Source organism: Cricetulus griseus, chromosome 9 (assembly GCF_003668045.3).
Source record: "Cricetulus griseus strain 17A/GY chromosome 9, alternate assembly CriGri-PICRH-1.0, whole genome shotgun sequence".
In the NCBI taxonomy this organism is placed as follows: domain Eukaryota; kingdom Metazoa; phylum Chordata; class Mammalia; order Rodentia; family Cricetidae; genus Cricetulus; species Cricetulus griseus.
Window position 1 is genome coordinate 27,113,346 of NC_048602.1, and position 19,964 is coordinate 27,133,309.

The 19,964-nt window shown below is 57.0% G+C and overlaps 1 protein-coding gene across 3 annotated transcripts; it reads right to left on the reverse strand.

Moving 5' to 3' along the window:
* Nucleotides 1–204: 204 nt before the first annotated feature.
* Nucleotides 205–19,304, reverse strand: Smg9 (SMG9 nonsense mediated mRNA decay factor). Of its 3 annotated transcripts, none has more exons than XM_027431150.2 (14): nt 19,107–19,304; nt 14,550–14,705; nt 12,955–13,029; nt 12,604–12,868; nt 12,423–12,520; nt 10,962–11,074; nt 7,108–7,219; nt 5,655–5,750; nt 5,090–5,175; nt 2,418–2,524; nt 2,099–2,206; nt 1,826–1,954; nt 1,505–1,649; nt 205–636 (listed from the first exon to the last, which is right to left on the reverse strand). In XM_027431150.2, exons 2-14 carry the CDS (start codon nt 14,697–14,699, stop codon nt 558–560), a joined length of 1,563 nt encoding a protein of 520 aa, XP_027286951.1. In that variant the 5' UTR covers nt 14,700–14,705; nt 19,107–19,304; the 3' UTR covers nt 205–557. The 3 variants fall into 3 exon arrangements, with proteins under 3 accessions (XP_027286951.1, XP_035305256.1, XP_035305257.1); XM_035449365.1 differs by lacking the exon at nt 19,107–19,304 and adding an exon at nt 18,900–19,021; XM_035449366.1 differs by lacking the exon at nt 19,107–19,304 and adding an exon at nt 18,144–18,162.
* Between the last annotated feature and the right edge of the window lie 660 nt (nt 19,305–19,964).

Genomic DNA, 19,964 nt, shown 5'->3' on the forward strand with positions numbered 1-19,964 from the left:
TGCTGGCAAACTGCTTGAACAGCTGTGACTGGGCTTGAACTCTTGGTCTTCCTCTTTCCATCTTCTGGTGGGATTACAGGCCAGGCCACCCACTTGACAATTCTACCTTTTCGACCTCAGACAGACACTGTGTCGCTAGTGACAAGATCAGGTGCCCTGTCCCTGGAGTGGGCGATGGGTTGGGGAAAGAATAAAGCCAGAGCAGTCCCTATGACCATGTTTATTTCAACCACAGATCGTCCCCACAAAGAGCTCTCCATCCCCACCCCAGGGAAGGAAGGCTTCCTGGGGAGTGCTCTGCCTCCTCCTGCTGTTCCTGTGGGACCTGGAAGGGCTGCTCATCCCCGGCTGGGGTGGGATCTCTTGGTCACCCCCGGAGCAGGTCCCCATTTGAGGACGGGACTGGCCTCAGACACCTCACATCTCTTCTGGGCGGGAAGCCATGATCCCTGATCCCTTGCCAGGCCTCTGTCGCTTTGCTTTCCTCCCCTGCTGGGGGAAGGCTGTTTGCCCTTTCTGTCCACAGGACAGGGTCTCTGTGTGCTCCCTCCTCAGCCTCAGGCCAGAAGGCGGCTGTACTCTGCCAGGGCCGAGGACTTCTTCACCCCATCCCAGATGCGGGCAGCATAGTGGAACCTGTGGGTGGAGCGCTGCAGTCAGGGTTGGAAACTGAGCCCGATAAGTTCCCGCATACAAAGGAGCTTCCAGAGCCTGCAGCGACGGTACCACCTGACAGAGTGGTCCTGCTTCCATGCCCTCTTCCAGGGAGGCTGAGGGGCTGGGCTTGGATGAAGGTCCAAGTCTCCACTCAGGGCTCGACTTTATGGGGAAAGGTGTCTCCTCTCCCTTTCAGTGTCACGACGGACAAAAACATTCCACCAGCAGCTGCACAGCCCGGGTCCTCCCCTCCCCTCAGGAACCTGAGCTCTGCCCTAAGTGCACAGTGAGAGGCAGCCTGCCGTGGGCCCGTGCTCTCAACTCCTCAGTGACCCCAGCAGCTGAGTCGGGGAGGCTGTGCCAGGCCCCACAATTCCCACTCAACTCCCTCCCAGACAGAGCAGGCTGGAGGCACGGCCCCTCTGAGGGAGGCACACAGGAGTGGCCACAGGCAGGGGGAGGAACAGAGGGAGACAGGGAGAGATCCAGTGGGAGCCAAGCACAGCTCGTGACCTTGAGTAGATCTCCACACCTACCTAGGGTCACTGGCCCTTCTGGCTTCTAAGTGGCATCCTACCGTAAGTGTGTGACTTTGCTGGCCTTGAACTCACAATGATCCTCCTGCCTCAGTCTCATGTGCTGGGACTGCAGGATTGGGCTTTTTTTTTTTCCCCAGAAAAACACCCTGTACCAAGCCTGAGGCCCATGGGCTGGTCACACAAAACTGCACACTGCTGACCCTGGGGAAGTGCCACAGATGAGCAAGAGCTTACTGAGGCTCCCCTGCAAGAGCATCCTCCAACCTGCACTCAGTGGGCTCCTCAAATGCACCCCAAACAACTCTTACCAGTTCTTCTCGGTGAGGATTGTGTGGGACAGCTGGGGCCGAGCCATGGACATCACCTGGCTGCGGAGCTTGCTCACCAAGGACTGGAAGCTGGGGTGGCCTCGGTACCCAGGCAGCAGGGAGAAGAGGGGGCTGGAGCCAGGCCCTGGAATGTGGGGTGGGAACTTCAGGGTTCTGCCCCATCCAGGCTCCCTGAGCCTCTCCGATGCTGAGGCGTGGTCCCGAGAAAGGCCCCAGCATCAGCGGCAGGCGGGCCAGAGCCTTCTCCCAGCACCAGGGCCAGCTGTCTCCCCGTGGCCCAGAGGTCGAGGGCAGCTGTACCTGCTCGAGGTGGGGTCTCACTCTCAGCGTCACTGTCCATGAAGGGCACCAGGAACAAGTTGACCTCAGAGTCCAGAAAGTCGGGCGGCAGCCCCGGGAAGATGTTGCACTGCAGCATGGACAGCGTCCCTGGGAAACAGACACGTCAGCCCGCAGCCCGAGGCGCTGGGGGACTGGTGGCCGGCCACAAGGCTCATCGGGGGTCTTTGCCTGGGAGTGCCACAAGGATCAGGAGGTAACTGGCCGGCCTGGGAGGAGCCTGGAGATGCTCACCCTTGTAGCGCAGGTGGGAGTGTGCCATGAGCTGGTCGATCATCAGGTGCATCTGTCGTAACTTCCGGGGACAGAAGTCCTCTCTGCGCGCCTTGTTCTGCAGGAAGACTGGGTAGGAGGGGCAGCTGTGAGGCAGACGACGCTTGGCCTTGCCCCGTGTGCTGCTCTGACATGGAGCTAGACCCAGGCTTGGCCCCCAGGGTTAGACTGAGAGTGTGGGGATCCTAGGGGGAAGCCCAGGCTCCCCTCTCCCAGTCACAAAAGTGCTCCCCCAAGTCCTCTTGCCTGGCCACCCCTCTGGCCCCAGAGCAGCTCTCACCAAGGTGTGGGTAGTACTCAGTGCCCTCATCTGAGCCCGCAGAGCTGCTGGACTCATGGCTGGGGGACGGGGTAGACGGCTTCACCATCTCTGCTGTTTGCAGGAACCTGCGGGTGAGGGGTGAGGGGTTGATAGCCATGCATGTGCACCCCCTTCCCACACCCTGGAGAGGGTGCCCCTTGAGACTCTGATGAGAGTCACAGCCATGCTCTTCGTGCAACTCTAGAGTCATGACAGCAGCTCACGGCACCGGCCCGGTCAACTGTGCAGTGTCTGAGTTCTCTCGATTACATACATATAAAAGTTGGGTGTTATCAGCATATGTCTGTAGTTCCAGCCACTTGGGGTTTAAGGCCAGTATGGGCTACACAGTAACTGAGCCCAACCCCACTTCAAAAAATAAACAAAACCCCATAACCCAACAAACCAACAATAAAACCAACCAACGCTCCCCCCCCAAAAAAAGCCAACCAGTTTCTGGGCAGTTTTAGGTTCACAGGAAGTAGGGTGCCCATGCCCCTCCGTGCACAGCCTCCTCATCAGGAGCCAGCAGACAGAGCGTGGTCATCACTATCTCCCAGTCTCTGGAGTCTGGAGACAGGACTGGGCAAGAAGTCCCCAGCATTGCAGGGGTGGGAGGTTACAGTGCTGGAAGTCCCCTGAGCTGTGCTAGGTCACCCCCATCCTCCGCCCGGCCAACGCCATCCCTGTCCGATCCCCAGGCTTTGCCTCCTGTAGGCTGTCACATGGCTGGAACCGCACCCTCTGGAGCCTTCCCACACTGGCTTCTTAACAATACGCATTTAAGGTTCCTCCGTTCCTTTCATGGCTTGACAGCTCGTTTCTTCCCCGTGCTGAATAACACCCCACTCATTGTCTGTCTGGATGGACCCACTTCTCCACCCATTCACCCACTCAAAGGCATGCTGGCGGCTTCTGAGCGGCCATTAGGAACAGAGGAGCTATAAATAGCGGTGCACAGGTCTTTATGTGGATGTTTTCACTTTGTGCTGTTTTTCCAACACATTTTCCAAGTGTGGAGCAGTAAATAAAACAAACCCGTTATCTAATGGGGAAATGAAGCCCGTTAAGTACATGGACATTCTCCTCCATGTTTACCCACGGTTCCAGGGGCCCACCTGCAGACCCAGGCTTCACAGCAAGGCTCTGCCAAGGGTCCCGGCAGAACCCAACTCCCACAGGAGCCGCCTGTTCCGGCTTCTTCACACTTCTGCGCCCAGAGTCTGGCACGGGGCTCCTTAGATTACTTATATGAATGAATCCCGATGGATGGTGGCAAGAGGGAGGGGCTGCTCCAGAATTATGTCACTCAGGTGTGGCCACACCCTCCTGCTTCCTTGAAAGACTTCTATTGTTGGGGAGACCCACCACTCAGCCCCAACTCTAGAGTTAGCTAAGAGCAGCCCCCACTAACCAAGTGCTTCCTCTGTACCCGGTACTGTACCGTTCAGGGTACAGTGCCGCCATACTGGGTACAGTACCGCCATACTGGCTACAGTGCCGCCATACTGGCTACAGTACCGCCATACTGGGTACTGTGCCGCCATACTGGGTACTGGGACTCTCCTCCTCATGGCCCACCACTTTTTTCCTGCTGCCCAAGGGATGAGACATACAGTATGCACGCCTGCTGGAAAACAAAACTCCAAGGACTGAAAAAGCCCGCCCGCCCCTGCGTACTCTGCCCCGGCCTGATTCAGACTCTGCATGCAGTGCTGGGAACCTGTACCAAGGGAGGCCATTAGACCTGCGGTGTCCCCTCAGAGTGGCAGGCCCCATGGTGGGTTTTCGGAAAGGGAGTGGGGTCCTAGGCTAGCCAGATGCCTGGGTGTCTTCCTGATGGAGTGGAGTGGGGTCCTAGGCTAGCCAGATGCCTGGGTGTCTTCCTGATGGAGTGGAGTGGGGTCCTAGGCTAGCCAGATGCCTGGGTGTCTTCCTGATGGAGTGGAGTGGGGTCCTAGGCTAGCCAGATGCCTGGGTGTCTTCCTGATGGAGTGGGGCCTATTAGGCAGCACAGAAAGTGCTGTGTCCACCACGCTGAGTGATACAAGGTCTGTAGAGGGGTACGTGCTTTGCGGGGGGTGTTGCATAGGCCTAGCCATCTTCATGAGTTCAGTTGTGCCTGCTGGCTGAAGGCCACCATGGCCAGGCTTGCTGACCACTGACTTCCCTCACAGGAGGGATGGGAAAGTCACGAGGCCCTCAACCACTGTGCCACTGCTCCCAAGCAGCTGTTTGCAGCTCTGGCCTAACTGCACCTGTGTCAGGGAGAGGGTACAAGCACGCAGGCTGGGAAGAACTAGGAAGGGGTCAGTCCTAGAAGACACGGGGAAGCCATCATCCCTCAGCATGCAGACCTTCCCATGGGGCAGCTTGAAGGCCACCTATGCTCCTGCTGTAACCACTGCCCTGTAAGCAGTCTCCTAAGTGACTGGTTCCCCTGAGCGAACCTGGTGAAGGTTTGTCACTGGGCCTTAGGAGGAGAGGAGACAGGCATTGCCTACCCCGACCGTGCAGAAGTCATCAGGGGACTTTTGACTTGTGGGAATGACTGACTACAACAAAATCAACAATATCCCTGGGCTGCCGAATGGGCCAGTGAGGCCCTGGCCTGAGGCTGTCCTCAGTCCACCCCTGTTCTCAGCGCTTACCTGTACAGACTGAGGTCCGTGAACCAGTCCTGCACGACAATCACCACGTGGCAGACGGTGAAGAGGAAGGCAGCTATCTGCAGAGACTGCGAGGGAGCAGCGAGGGGCTGACTCAGACACTGGTTCCCTCAGGCCCAGGACCCAGCTAGGGGGCAGCAGGAAGGGCTTCGGGACATTTAGTCACTCTCTGTGTGACACTGTGTGACCTGTGTCCTTATAGGCCAGCCCTAAATGTGGCCAGGTAGGAAGCAGCACCCGACTTTACAGGCTGAGGGCATCAGGCTGAGGGCGAGGGATGGGAAGTGACTGCCAGAGCTGCCCCGTTTCGCCCCCCAGCCCGGCTCACTCGCCTGCATCTCCACATAGGTGTGAGGGAGGTTGTCGGTCCCCCCCCACCCCCCCCCCCAGCCCGGCTCACTCGCCTGCATCTCCACATAGGTGTGAGGGAGGTTGTCGGTCCCTCCCACCCCCACCCCAGCCCGGCTCACTCGCCTGCATCTCCACATAGGTGTGAGGGAGGTTGTCGGTCCCCCCACCCCCACCCCCACCCCAGCGGCTCACTCGCCTGCATCTCCACATAGGTGTGAGGGAGGTTGTACTCGGGAGGCAGTTTGCGGTCATTGTTGATAAGGTGGTCCAAGATGGATGGGCTCAGGATGGGCTGCAAGACACGAACCCGGGGTGGGGTGTGGGGTAAGGGGGGGGGTGAGGCCATCAGGACATGCACAGCAAGCGCAGCCCTGGTCAGCAGAGGGGGTAACCCCAAATTCCGAAGCAGACCCAGCCTCCCCAGGCCTTTCTGAGCTGAGCCTTGCTGTTCCCAAGCGCCTGGTTCTCATAAATTTCACACAGCTTAAGTGAACCCCGTCGTCTTAAAGACCCTTTTTGTTGTTGGCTGTTTCATGTGCTTCCAAAGCAATGCTGGGATAATGACTTAGGTCAGAAAATGCCTGGTGTGAGACTTGGTGTGGATTTACAGAGAACACCAGCGTGTGTAAAAGAAGCAGGGGCTAGTTAGCACACTGAACTTTTCCTAAAGTCACGGTCCACTCAGCACCTCCGACAGTCAGTCGTACTGCGCTCGGCAGTGTGCGAGCTCTCCTGGAAGATGCTCTCAGCCTGGCCTTGTTTGTCAAGCTTTCTTCTCTCCCTCCAGCCCCTGACGCCTGCTTGTGTTCAGGTTCCTGCACAGGGCCTGGCACCCAGGGTTCCAGGCTTTCCTGGAACTGTCCAGACAGCAGGTTTCCTGCTCTATTTCATCAGTGCCTGGAAAGTAGAACCTCCCCAAGAGGGAAACCCAACACTGGGCCAGGCCCGGGCCCAAAGGGCTCCAGACAGGTAGGGACTGGACACAGGCAGCAGTGATTCAGACCACAGGGGAGGTGGCACCAAGGCTGGAAATGTCCAAGAGCATGCTCCATGGGAGTCTTTGGAAGGGAGGCACTGGCCAGGCAAACAGGCCAAAGCATAGAGACTCTGATGCTAAGAATTGAGAGAATCCAGCCCAGTCTACCTGTGTCGATGATACTGTAAAACCTGGCTGTCTAAAGCCCCGGGGAACCTCCCAGGCAGACAGGAAGCATGACTGGACCTGCGGAGGGCCTGAGGGTGAGGAAGACAGCCAGAAGGTCTCCCTCAGGACACAGTGCCCGATGCCAGGCTGGAGGAGGAGGAGCTGAGGACTGCTGCCTGGATGTCCCAAAGACAGTGACAAGCCTGAGCAAGAGCCTGGTCCCGGGTTGGTCAAGCACTTCGCCTGGACCATTCCACAGACTGCTCCGAGCTCCCTAGAGGCTGAGTAGAGCCTGCACCCCCACTGACAGGTGAAGGACGGGCTTGGGGGTGGGGTTCAACTTCAGATCACACTGCGGATAAGGTTGAAGGTCAGGATCTGGACTGACACAGACCCCAGGCCACACCTGGAGGCACGCAGTGGGAGGTCAACGGGAGAGGGACACGCTCTCACAGGAGGATGCTAAGGGCCAGGGAGAGGGGGCTGGGCTGGGCTGGGCTGGCACCTGCGTGTCTAGGAAGACGATGCGCTCCTGGGTAATGAAGAAGTCGATGCCGCTGGTCTGGTTGCCCCCTCGTTCCTTCATCTCAGCACTCTGAGCCCGGAAGACATACGCCCTGTCAGGAGGAACACGTGGGGTACATGAGCTGTCTGGCTCTGCACCTCTCATGCAGAAGAACCTGAGAAGCAGACCCTGGAGCTGAGACGCAGGCCTCCCATCTCGTCCATCTGTGGCCACGGCCGGGGAGTGACAACATGATTTTCACCACAGGTACAGTCAGTGCAGCTAAGGGAGGCAGTAGACTCAAGACTTTGAGGCTGCAGATCTCAACTCTGTCTTCCTGGCCCATAAGCCCTCTTCCTCAGTTTCCTTATCCGTAAAATGGGGATGATGAGGGAAGGGAGTCATGGTGTACGTCTTTAATGCCAGCCCTGGAAGGCCAAGGCAAGCAGACTTCTGTGAGTTCCAGGCTACACAGTGAGACTATGTCACAAAAACTGGTGGTGTACATTGCTAATCCCAGCACTCACCAGGCAAGGGCAGGCGAATCTCTATGAGACCAGCCTGGTCTACACAGTGAAGACCCTGTTTTAATTTTTCTTTTTTACATGGAAACAATAATACTACCCAAGCAGGTATGTCCAACTTTTGGTATCTGTGGTATAATATCTCCATCTACAAAGTTCACACTCAAGAACTGTGCAATTAGGCTGGAGAGACGCCTGGGTGGTTAGGACTGTGCACTGCTCTCCTAGAGGACCTGGGTTTGACTCCCAGCACCCACATGAGAGGGCTCACAGGACAGAGCATCAGAGGAGACAAAGCCTCTGGCTCCAAAGACTTCGGTCCAGCTCAAGGATGCTCTGAAACCACGGGGATAAGGAAGGACGATGATGGGATGGCTGGAAGATCCGCCTGAGGAGGGGAAGGACTGTGCTCTGGGGAGCGAGTAAGGAGGGGCAGGCAGGACGCGTGTGTGAGGACGGATGGATGCAGACCAGGGCTGTATCAGACTGACGGACAGAACAAAGGGCAGGACTGGGGTGAGAGGCAAGAACAGGTCAGGTTGAGACAGGAGAATCAGCAGGCAGAGGCGTGCAGGCCTTTCTTCATGGGCACAGGCAGGAGTTGGGGTTGGGGTTGGGGCAGCGTGAACCCAAGATGCCCTGAAGCAGGAGTGTGAGCAGATTTTGGTTTGGAAAGCATGCCTTGCTGCCTTGTGCAAGGTCTGCAGGGGAAGGATGGAGGGTGGCTCAGTGGGCAGAGCATCACGGGGCCTCCCGTGGCCTCTCAGACCTCATCTCCTATAGCCCTCTGCCCACCTTTTCTCTGCAGTGGGACTGAGGCCCATGATCTCCACTTAGCAAGTTGTCCCTGAGCTACGGACCCGAACCCCATGCCTCAGGCTTTGTATTCCCCACTCCCCCCACTAGAACACAATCTCCACAGAGTCTGTTCTTCCTCAGTGATGGGTTTAAAACTGTAATGTGGCCAAGTGTCATAGCTGGCTTTGCTGTTCTTGAACAAGGATGAGGCTGAGGATGACCTCCGGCCTCCACCTCCTGAAAGCTGGGACCACAGCATGCACCACACGCCTGGCTGCTGCCGTATCATCCTACAACATACCAAGCGGCTCTAACATGCCAGATGGCTTCTCTTTACAAACTCCCCAGAAAACAAGCCCACACGGCAGGCTATGGCAGTCGTGTGCATTGTGGAACCCAGCACCAAGAACAGGAGCTGACAATGCAAGGAGCATTTGCTACACACTTGCTGAACTGAGCGAAGGCACAGACTGGCTGGGAGCAGGGGCTGGGCATGAAGGAGGGGAGACGGGCTGTAAACGAGGTGACTTCTCTAGGAGCTGAAGAAGAGAGCCAGAGTCTACCACATGCCATGGGCAACACAGTCTAAAATGCAAACTGAGCCACTGCGGGTTTTCTCAGTTCAGGAGTCTGGGTGGAGAGCACAGGGGGCTGTGCCTGCTGCTGAGAGGGGGCCTGCAAAGAGGCCACACAAGGCTGAAGCAGCAGGATGGCACGGGACAGCTGTAGGTGCCACTGAGCAGAGGGACCTTTCAGCTCTAGGCTCAGGCAGCAGTGCTCCTAGCCTTCCCAGGCTTCCGACCAGGACGAGACCTGGTGAGAACTATGGGCCCACTCCCTAAAAGAAAAACCTGACATTGAGGCGGAAGGGGGGCTGTGGGACAGAAGCCAGCCTGGGCTCCATAGGAAGAAAGAAAACTCAGCCCCCATCCCTAAACAAGATCCAACAACTGCAGCAACAAAACCGTGTTGCAGTTCCGAGACTCTGCACACACTGTGAAGGCTCACAGCTCCCAAGGCCATCTGTGCACTAAGACGCGTTCTGTACGAAAGCCCAGCCCAAGCTTCTGGGGACAACCTGGCCCTCTGTTCCTTACTGTGTCTCGGGCTAAGACACTCACAGTGCTAGACAATCTTATGTCAACTTGACACAAGCTAGAGTCATCTGCGAGCAGGGAACCTCAATTGAGAAGATGCCTCCATAAGATCAGGCTGCAGGCCAGCCCGTAGAGCTCTTCTGAATTAGTGATTGAGGGGGGAGGGCCCGGACCATGGTGGGTGGTGTCACCCCTGGGCTGGTGACCCTGGGGTCCTACAGGAAAGCAGGCTAAGCAAGCCATGAACAAGACAGTCAGCAGCTCCCTCCATGGCCTTCGTTTACATCAGCTCCTGCCTCCAGGTCCCTGCGCTGTCCTGACTCCCTTCGACAGTGAAAAGCAGTATGGAAATGAAAGCTAAACCCTTGCTTTTGGGTCATGGTGTCTCATCACAGCGATCGTGACCCTAAGTCGGTACCAGGACAGTGGGCTATTGCTGTGACAGACCCGAACTAAAACCCTGCCCATCCCTACTGTGAGTCTTCCTCTCGTCTTCTCAAGTTCCCCTAGTCCCCTGTCCCTACCTTCCCCGCTCCTGCTCGGCTGTGGCAGGGGAGGGAGAAGCTAAAGTGAGGCTCTGAGCTGAATCAGCCTTTAGGGAAGAGGCTGATTGAGGCCAACAGTATGGCACTGCCTGAGGTCCTGAGCCCCGGACTCTGCAAGCCCGCTGTCCTCTGGTAAGAGACAGTAGGGCGAGCCTAGTGGATGGGCACACCAGAGACAGAAAAGTGAGGCATATGTAACTGAGGATATGTGGCAGGTCACTCTCCATATAGCGGGGTAGGGCTTGGCTAACCTGTGACAGGGCCACCTGTCCCACTTGTACCTGGAGAGCTTATTTCCAGAGGGCCAGGCTTCCCTGCCCCAGCGTCAGGGCGCCGTGCTTAAGGTCCCCCTTCCCAAATCCCTGTCTTCTAACCCACGATGTATCTTCATCTCACTGGGGAGCCACGTGCAGGTCACAGGCCCCTCAGGCCTGATCCATCCCCATGCAGAGAGGACCATGACACAGGAGGACCAAGGCCAGCACAGAGTCTGCCCTTTCCCTGACCTATCTCCCAGATCACCGGGCACCCTTAACTCGTGGGCTCTGAGCCAGCTTCTTCATCCTTCAATAATCCACTTGAGGGGCTAGAGAGATGGCTCAGTGGTTAAGAGCACCGGCTGCTCTTCCAGAAGACCCAGGTTCAATTCCCGGCACCTACAGGGCAGCTCACACTGTCTGTAGCCACCGTTCCTGACCTCTTGTGGGCACCAAGCATGCAAGTGGCACACAGTCATATAAACAGGCACAACACTCAAACGCACAAAAATAAAATTAAACTAGAGTTAGAGATCCTTTTGAGTGAGAGGAGAGACCGCCTCATCCATAGTTAAGCCCACATGCACCTTCATCTTCCCCTGGCCTCCTCCCACCCTGCCCAGTACCCCTCACCTCTGGTCTTCCTCGGGAGTGTTTGCCGACAGAAGTGACATGACCATGGACTTGCCTGTCCCCTGGAGGCCGAGGACACCGACCACTAACACGTCAGTCTGATCCAGCAGGTACTGGGGGACAATGGGGAACATGAGCCTCAAGCAGCAGCAGCCAGGCCCCTCTGTGAGCCCAACCTCCCTGCCCCAAACCTGGTCAGAGCTGAGAACCGGAGTGGGAGGGGCTGAGAACCAGCGGGGGGGGGGGGGGGGCCAGTGTTACTTCAGGGGAGGAGTGGAGGGGCAGGAAGACAGGACCACCTCAGTCAGGCAGTCTCAGCAGACAGAGGTGTGTCCAGATCAGAGCAAGGGGCTTTGTCTGTAAACACTTGAGTGAGACCTTTGCCTCCAGGCCACCAGCTTTACTGATCTCCACCAGGGGGCGGAAGAACCTCTTCCAAAGGCCACCTGCCCAGCTGGCAGTTCCCCAGAATCACCAGAGGGACTTAGAAAAGCACACTTGGCATCCCAACCAGAGTTTAGCACCTAGTTTAGCCTAACTACCCAGGACTGGGTGTTGGCTGTGGTAGCCGGATCACATGTGGCTATTTAATTCATTAAATAGGGTCACGGTCTCGAGTGCTCAGTAGCCCAGAAGAGGTGGAGGCTGCCGTTCTAGGAGGTAGTGCGAGCAGCTTTATCACCACAGAAAGGGCCGTGGTGAAGCCAGCAGGCAGGGCCAGGTTCATACAGAGTCCTGGCATGCTGCACTAACAGGCTCAGGCTACAGGGGTGGCAGGGGTGGCCCTTTCAGAGCCTGCTCAACAGCGGAAGAAGAAGCAGGGCAGAGGCACAGGCGTGTGGGGCCCGTGCGCCCCGGCAATGAGGCCCTAGCCAGAGCAGGGGCTGCTGGGAAGGATCTCTGGCTGGCACCGTGAAGACAGCATGGGGCTGGACCCTGGAGGAGGAGTGTGGGAGCGGGGTTAGGACCGTCCTCTGTTGTGCCACAGACAGGGGTTCTGGTCTCAGGGTAGCAGGGAACTTTAGCAAGAGACATCAGACAATGTCAGGGTTTCGACCTGCCCTGGTGTCACAGGCCTGCCACCCGAGCTACTTAGGAGGCCGAGGCAGGAAAACAGACAGTTCAAGAGTAGCCTGGGCATCTTAGTGAGACCCTGCTTCCAAACCAAAAAAGTTAAAAGCAGGCTGGGGCTGTAGCTCAGGAACAGAGAACTTGCTAGAGTGCAGGAGGCCCTGGGTCCAATCCCCACTGACCCTCCCCAAACACCAGCAAACCCAGTCTTTCAGCTACTGCCCCTGAGTTGGATAAAATTGAGGCCTGACTGATGCGAGCTCCTTGCAGGCCCTGAGGGCTGTTCTGGAGGGGAGGGTGTGGACAGGGTGGGGCCCGGAGAGGCTGTACCTCGATGGCACTGTCACGGAGGGGAGGGTGTGGACAGGGTGGGGCCCGGGGAGGCTGTACCTCGATGGCACTGTCACACCAGTTCATCTGGTCATCCACCAGTTTGATGCTGTGCTTCATGCGTTCCGGGGGCAGGAGCTTGGCCTGGCCCACCACAGCTGGATGGGGAGAGGAGACAGGACAGTGAGACAGGTCTCAGTGGGCCAGGAGCTGGTCCCTGCCGGGTCTGAGGTCCACTCACGGTCCATGGCAGTTGGGGCAGCCGTGCCCATGCCTCGGTTCTGGATCTGGTACACCGGCTGCGTGGGTCTCTGCCCCTCCTTCTCTCCTTTGGGTGGCGCAGGGGCTGTGGGGGGTGGTGGGGCAGTACCCTCAGGGGTGGCAGCCCCTGCTCCAGCCACAGGCCCCTTCCCCTCCTCGCGTGGCTTCATGAGCACAATGGGTTTCTCCAGCGGGGCTGGGGCTGGCGGTGCAGCAGGGGCTGTGGTTGGTGGCGGCTGCTTTGACTGCGGGAGTGAGAAGGTTGCAGGCCACTGGGGAGACCTCCCATCACCCCTCATCCCGCTTTCCCCCTGAGGTCCTTGATGCTCACCCGCTCTGCTGGGGGCTTTGAGAGGATGATGGGGGTTTTCTGCATGACGTTAGTGCTGGGGTCTTCGCTGCCATCCTGAGGAGAGGAAATGCAGTTGTTACTCCAGACAGCCTCCATGACGCCTCCCCACCTACCCAGTGCTGGTACCACTCCCGTGAGACAGGGAGACCCATGCAGAATGTGGCTGAGCAGGGGAGCCAGCTCTGAACCTGGTCGCCTGGCTCCAGAGTGACAGCCTCATCACTCCCAACAGCGTCCTCTGCTGGACCAGCCATGGGAAGGAGTGCAGGCCTGCAGCTTTGCAGTGGGGTGGGAACCTGAGGAAGAGCCACACCCACTCCACCCGGTCAACTGCGGGAGAGGGACAGGAGCTCCACATACAGGACAGAGGGGAACACCTGATCCATGGCAGGTGCCCACTGTGAGAGCCACTGGGATCCTTACTGCCCTGACTGCCAAGCCCTTGGCCCTGGCCCTGCTCTCACAGGCAAATGGACTCCTTCCTATGCGCCACCCCCTTCTACCTCCTCATCACCCCAACTTCAGGCCTGCTCCTGCCTGAGGTCACTCTGGACCCTCCCTGGGCCTGTTTCTCCTCAAGCCAATTCTTCTTCCAGGATGGCCCAGAGTGCAAGGACAGCTCCAAGAGACCACCTCCAGGACAGAGGCTGGGGCTTGGGGGGGGGCAGGGGGTGACAGAACAAGCCCAGGGGGAGAACACACACTGCAGCACGACAGGAAGGCGCTATGGTTGGATGGGTAAGGCAGGACACACTGAGGCTCAGGGAGCAGCCCTGCCTGAGACAGAGGTAAGATTTGCAGCAGCTTCGTCAGGGACTACGGCTGACAAGCTGTGGGAAGACCTGGATTTCCCCCAAGGGCTATGCATGAGAGCGAGTCCACGGGATCACAGGGTGCCTGTGAGGGTTCAGGAAGCCTGCAAAGCAGGAGGTGTGTGTGTGGGGCAGGCGACTCTAAAACAGGAGCTGGCGTCAGCTCTGGCTCAGTCCTCTACTGCAGTTCCTTTGTGAAAGCCGGTCATGCCTGTGCATCTGAGTCCACCCCCTGTCCATCCCTTCCTGCTGCAGCTTCAAGACCAGCCACCACCCAGGCTACCTCCAGACCTCTGCGCACTCCATTTCATCTGCAAAGCTCTCCGTCTAGGGTTTGGAATGGCTTGTCCCTTCACCTCCTTCAGGCCCCAACTCAAAGCCACCCCGTGGCGCTGGAGACATGGCTCAATGGCTAGGAGCACTGGCTGCTCTTCACAGGACCCGAGTTCAGTTCCCAGCACCCACATCAGGTGGCTCACAACTGTCTGTAACTCCAGCTCCTGAGGATCGGATGCCTCCAAGGGTACCTGCACTCATGTGAACATCTCCTTTGTACATACTAAAAATAATAAAAATAATCTTTAAAAAAGACAAAAAGAAAAAACAAAGCAAACCCAGAGTCACCTCTTCAAAGGTCTTCTCCCTGCGAGCAGGCTCGGACTCGGATATGTCCACTGCCCCTGCACTGAGCCTGGCTTATGGCAGGAGTTTGACCAAACTAGAGCCACTGGATCCCTGCATGCCATCTCTGGGTTCACTCACCCGTCTCTCCCTTTCCCAGGGTGCAATGTAGTCTCTCTCCCGACCTCCAGGCCCAGAGAGGTTCTGGGGGCCACTGGAGCCTGGCTCCTTCCATCGTCGCCGCCGCTCTATCCCATAGAGCCCAGGCTGACTGTGCCCAGACTCTGACATGGTCCCCTGTAGGGAATAAGGAGAGTTAGGCACAAAGGAGTCCCCTCTCCGTGGGGCTCAGATGACTGCATGGAGGCTCTGGGACTGGCGAGATGGCTCCGTGGATAAAGGTGCTTGCCACCAACACTGATGACCTGAGTTCAATCCCCAGGACCCGCTTGGTGGGAGAGAACTGACTGATTCCACATACCAATGCTCTCCACAGTCACCTGTTGACAGGACACGCCCTCAGCTGCACCCACTAAGAGCAGCACCTGTGCACATTAAACTATGTCCCCCTTTAAATGGGCCCTGCCCACTCCCTGCCCTTCTCTCTCATGGCTTCTGCAGCTCCTGTCCCCAGAGGCTGGTCTCCCCTCTCCGAGGGCCTCTTCCCCCGACCCCCCCTCCCGTTTCCCATTCACTTTCCTCCAATAAAAAAACCCTCCACCCAAGCTCAGTTGAACGGCATCTTTCTCTCCGACCACTTTTTAAAATTACAACAACCTGCACTCATTACACTCACACACCCACTCTTAGAAATAAATACTAGCCGGACGTTGGTGGCGCACACCTTTAATCCCAGCACTTGGGAGGCAGAGGCAGGAGGATCTCTGTGAGTTCAAGGCCAGCCTGGTCTCCAAAGCAAGTGCCAGGATAGGCTCCAAAGCTACACAGAGAAACCCTGTCTCTTAAAACCAAAACCAAAAACAACAACAACAACAACAACAACAAAAGAAATCCTAACAAAACCAACAAAACCAAAACCCACAAACAAACCAGAGGCTGGAGAGATGGCTCTGCAGTTAGAAGCGCATACCACTCTCGCAGAAGACCCAGGTCCTATTCCCAGCACCCACATGGGTCAGGTCACTTCCAGCTCCAGGGCCCACCGCCCTCTTCTGGCTTCCTCGGGTACTGCACTCACGTGCACAAAACCACACACATCATACCCTCAGAACCACCAAAAGGGAGCTCTGTGGCTCAGGCAGCAGCTGGTTGCCAGTGGCCCGTATCTGTCCTGACCTCTTCCGTTTGCTGAGGTTAACACATAGCTATACAGACCATACTTTTCAGATTTTTTTTTTTTTCAATTAAGTGTGGCAAACGGTGTGGTAACAGAAGCATGGTCTGGGAACGTTCAGAAACAAACTTCCCTTTACAGAAACAGGGCCATGTGTTTTCCTCTTCCCCCCTCTTGGCTAAAAGGGACGTGAGTGTGCAGCTGGAGTTCAGGCAGCCAGCCTCATCTCCAAGGACACTTAGTGGCAAGCATGGTAAAACAAGGGACAAGTGACGGCAATCCCATAGCAACCTTATGTCGTCTACCCCCGAAGGCAGGGAGAAACAAATCTGTTCCAAACTACTGAACTGTTACGACACAGATACAACCTACAGGGGCAGAGTCACATAAAAATGGGATAGTCTCCTTTCCAACGTGCAACAAATCATTTTCTTACAAATCAGGAATAGAATCCCAAGTTGGAGGACTCCTGACCACCCCGTGTGTGTATGGTGAGGGTGGTGGGGGCTGGCTCCCACAGGCCCTACTGGAGTCCTAAGTAGTACTAAGTACTACTTACTTTCTGCTGGCCAGCCCTCCCCCACTTTGAACTTCACAGGTCTCTCCAGTGTCTAAGCCTCAAGATGTTCTGGAACCTAAGGCCATGTGACCCACTTGGCACTAGTAGTGTGATGGGTTTCCAAGGCCCCTGGGGGGGGAGTTCCTTGGGGTCTTTACAATGGAATGTGTTCTCAGGACAGCCCTGAGTCCCCAACTGCCCACAGACCATATAGGACAGCCCTGAGTCCCCAACTGCCCACAGACCCTATGGGACAGCCCCGAGTCCCCAACTGCCCACAGGACCCTATGGGACAGCTCTGAGTCCCCAACTGCCCACAGACCCTATGGGACAGCTCTGAGTCCCCCAACTGCCCACAGACCATATGGGAAAGACCCCAGTCCCCAACTGCCCCGGGATCGTGCTCAAGAGGTCAGGCTGGCAAACTGTGGCCCGCAGACCATTGGAACCTGGCCCCAACCAATTTCCAGAGTGGCTATGGCTGCCTTCTACAAATGCTAGAAGTAGTGAGGTGGGGACAGTGTGGCCCCTAGGACCCACACAGAGGGTCTGGCCCTTACACTGTGTTCCTTCAAAACCCTCCCCACGCCTACCTCCAGCCTCAATGACATCAAGAGGTCCCTGGGAAACTCTCTACAACTGAGGGGGCACTCTTGTTAGCCATGCAGGGGCTTGTCTCAGGCCCTAGTGACCTCTCCCCAGCCACAAACGGGACTGACCGAGGAGGGGAAGGGCCTGATAACATGCTTAGGGGGATGACTCAGGGCTTAAATGACTGTTTACAGTCTCAGGACCTCTCCCCACAACCTGGACTCCTTCCTCCCCTGCAATTAACTGTCGATTCCCCTATTATTCTGAAAACCTCCCCAGTGCTTAAGTGTCCATGCCTGCCCCCACAGGGAACCTGTCCTCACACTGAAGTGTCTATTTACTGTGACTACCCACGTTTCAGGCAAGCAAGTGTCCATTTGCTTGCGCAGTGTTCTGGAATCAGTATTTGAGCCTACTTAACAGCTCTTGTGGGGAGCAATCCAGAACCTGAGCCGCCATCGGCCTGAAATCTGGGACCTCTAATGCTGTTTCCAGAGTTCTCTGGGAGTGCTCTCCACAAACTGCTAAGCTAATTGTCATCTGCTTATTTACAGGGCTCCTGCGTTTCTGTGACCTCACAGAAACGAAAGTCTAGTCTGCATATCTTAGGGTGGGGGCTTCCTGAGTTCCTTTTGCATGCGTGTGTCTCTGTGTACACGTGGCGGTCAGGTGTCAACCTCAGGTTCAGTTTCTTAGGTGCCATCCACTTTCCTTCAAATGACTAATTGTGTGCGTGCAGGCAAGGCATGCTCGTGCTGGAAGGATTCAGGCGTTATGCTGGCCTGCCCCCGTCACCCGCCTTATCATAACACGCCCGCGTGTTATCACATATGTGGAGATTGGGTGACAACTTCTGAGAGACCATTTTCTCTTTCCACCACGTAGGTCCCAGAGAGGGAAATCAGCTCTCTGGCCTTCACCTGATGAGTCTTCTTGTCGGCCCCACTCTGCTTTTAAGACGGGGTATCTCAAGGGAACCCAGAGCTTATCGATTAGACTACACTGGCTGGCCAAGGAGCCCCCGCACATCTGCCCGTCTCTGCCTCCTCAGCACTGGGATTACAAACCCACGCCACCACACCCCACTTTTCATGAGGTTGCTGGGGCTCAAACCCAGGTATCCCCGCCCCCCCCCAGGCTTGCAAACAACCACTTCACGAGGCTCAGCCACCCCTTGCCATGCCTCCACCAGCTCGGTTCTCAAGCATCTCTCCCAGAGAATCTTCTCCGGAAGTGACAAGTTGCTTTGCAAAAATATTCCTGGGGATACCCCCCCATCCCCGTTCCTAACCGTTCCAATGGCTTTCCTCTTGAGGCTCGACACATTCCAGAACTCAATAACCTAGTTTCCTCCTCCTCCTCCTCTCCTCTCCTCTCCCTCTAAAACAGGGAGGGTCTTGTCTGCGTAGCTCAGGCTGGTCCCAAACTCACGGCAATCCTCCTGTCTCTGGCTCCCCCATGGCTGGGGATTACAGTGTGTGCCACCACGCCCAAGCCTTACTAACCCATGCTTGTAAGTGCTCCCTAGTCCTTAAAATTATTAATATTTGTAGCCGGGGCGTTGGTGGCATTGCACGCCTTTAATCCCAGCCCTCGGGAGGCAGAGGCAGGCGGAGCTCTGTGAGTTCCAGGCCAGCCTGGTCTCCAGAGCGAGTGCCAGGATAGGCTCCAAAGCTACACAGAGAAACCCTGTCTCGAAAAACCAAAATAATAATAATAATAATAATAATAATAATAATAATATTTGCAATCTTATACGGGGCCTCCTTCCTACAGTCATACATAAAAATAAAGTAAAAAAAAAAACCCAATTAATATTTGCAATCTTATACGGGGCCTCCTTCCTACAGTCATACATAAAAATAAAATAAAATAAAAAAAAAAAAACACCCAAACCCCAATTCCCACGTATACAATCCTTGGAAGAGTGTGTGAGGGCTTCTAGGGGAGTATCTCCAGAAACTTCCTCCTGACGCACGCTATGAGGAGGGCCACACCAGTACTGCTGACACGTTACAGGAGCTACTTTCCATTAATTTATTTGTACCTCCAGCTAACGGCGTCACTAATCCCAGACCTTCCTTCAGCGTCCTACAGACATTGGCCAGCTGCCCAGCGAGCGACCTTTTAACGGTAGAGCCCGCGGCGGGGCGGGGCTTGAGGGGGCGGGGCATGTACAAGCCCCGCCTCTCAAGCCCCGCCCCGCCGGCGCGCATGCTTCTCAGCAGGCTCGCGGGGCCCACCCCCTCCTTACCTACGGCGGTCGCTGATTGGCTCCCGGGGCGGGCGCGCGCTCTGAGTGACAGGCGTGTAGCGTGGGCGGGGAAGGTCTTCCACAGCCCCGCGCGGAGCAAATGGTGCCGGGAGGTCACGAGCGTGAGGAAAGCGGCCGAGGAAGCGGGTCCCCGCTATCCCGGAACAGGCCGCGGCGTCCCGGAAGCGCCCAGAAGAGGAAGACGCGGAGGACGGAGCGCGGGCGAGCCAGGCAGGCCCGCGCGGACGGCTCTGCGCATGCGCCACGGCCCGGGGGCGCGCGCGCGCTCGCCGCGCCCGCCGCGCCGAGCATGCGTACAATGGAGGTTCCTGGTTTCAGCACGCATGCGGGCTACGGAGGGGGCGGGCGGGAGCACGTTGCGTCTGACACAGGCGCGTGCGCATTGTCCCTCTGGGCGGGCCCGGCGTTTGGCGGGGCGGGCCGCTCCGGAGATTGCGAGTTCGAATCCCCGGGGCTTCGGGAGCGTTGGCGGGACCCGGTAGGATGCGGAGGAAGGGAGGAATTCCAGCGTCAGAGCTGAGCGAGTGCCGCGAATGCAGGACCGACCCGCATGGCTGCGATCTCGAAGGATTGTTCTGCAGGGCCCAGCTCAGCAAAGGCAGCAAGAAGACACAGATCAGGGGTTCTCGACCTTACTAATGCTCGGAGCTTTTAATATGCAGTTCCTCATACAGGGAGAGGTGGCGCACGCCTTTAATCCCAGCACTCGGGAGGCAGAGGCAGGCGGATCTCTGTGAGTTCGAGGCCAGCCTGGTCTCCAGAGCGAGCGCCAGGACAGCCAGGGCCCCCCAAAGCTGCGGTGACCACCAACCATAAGCATAGCTTCTTTCTGCTTCC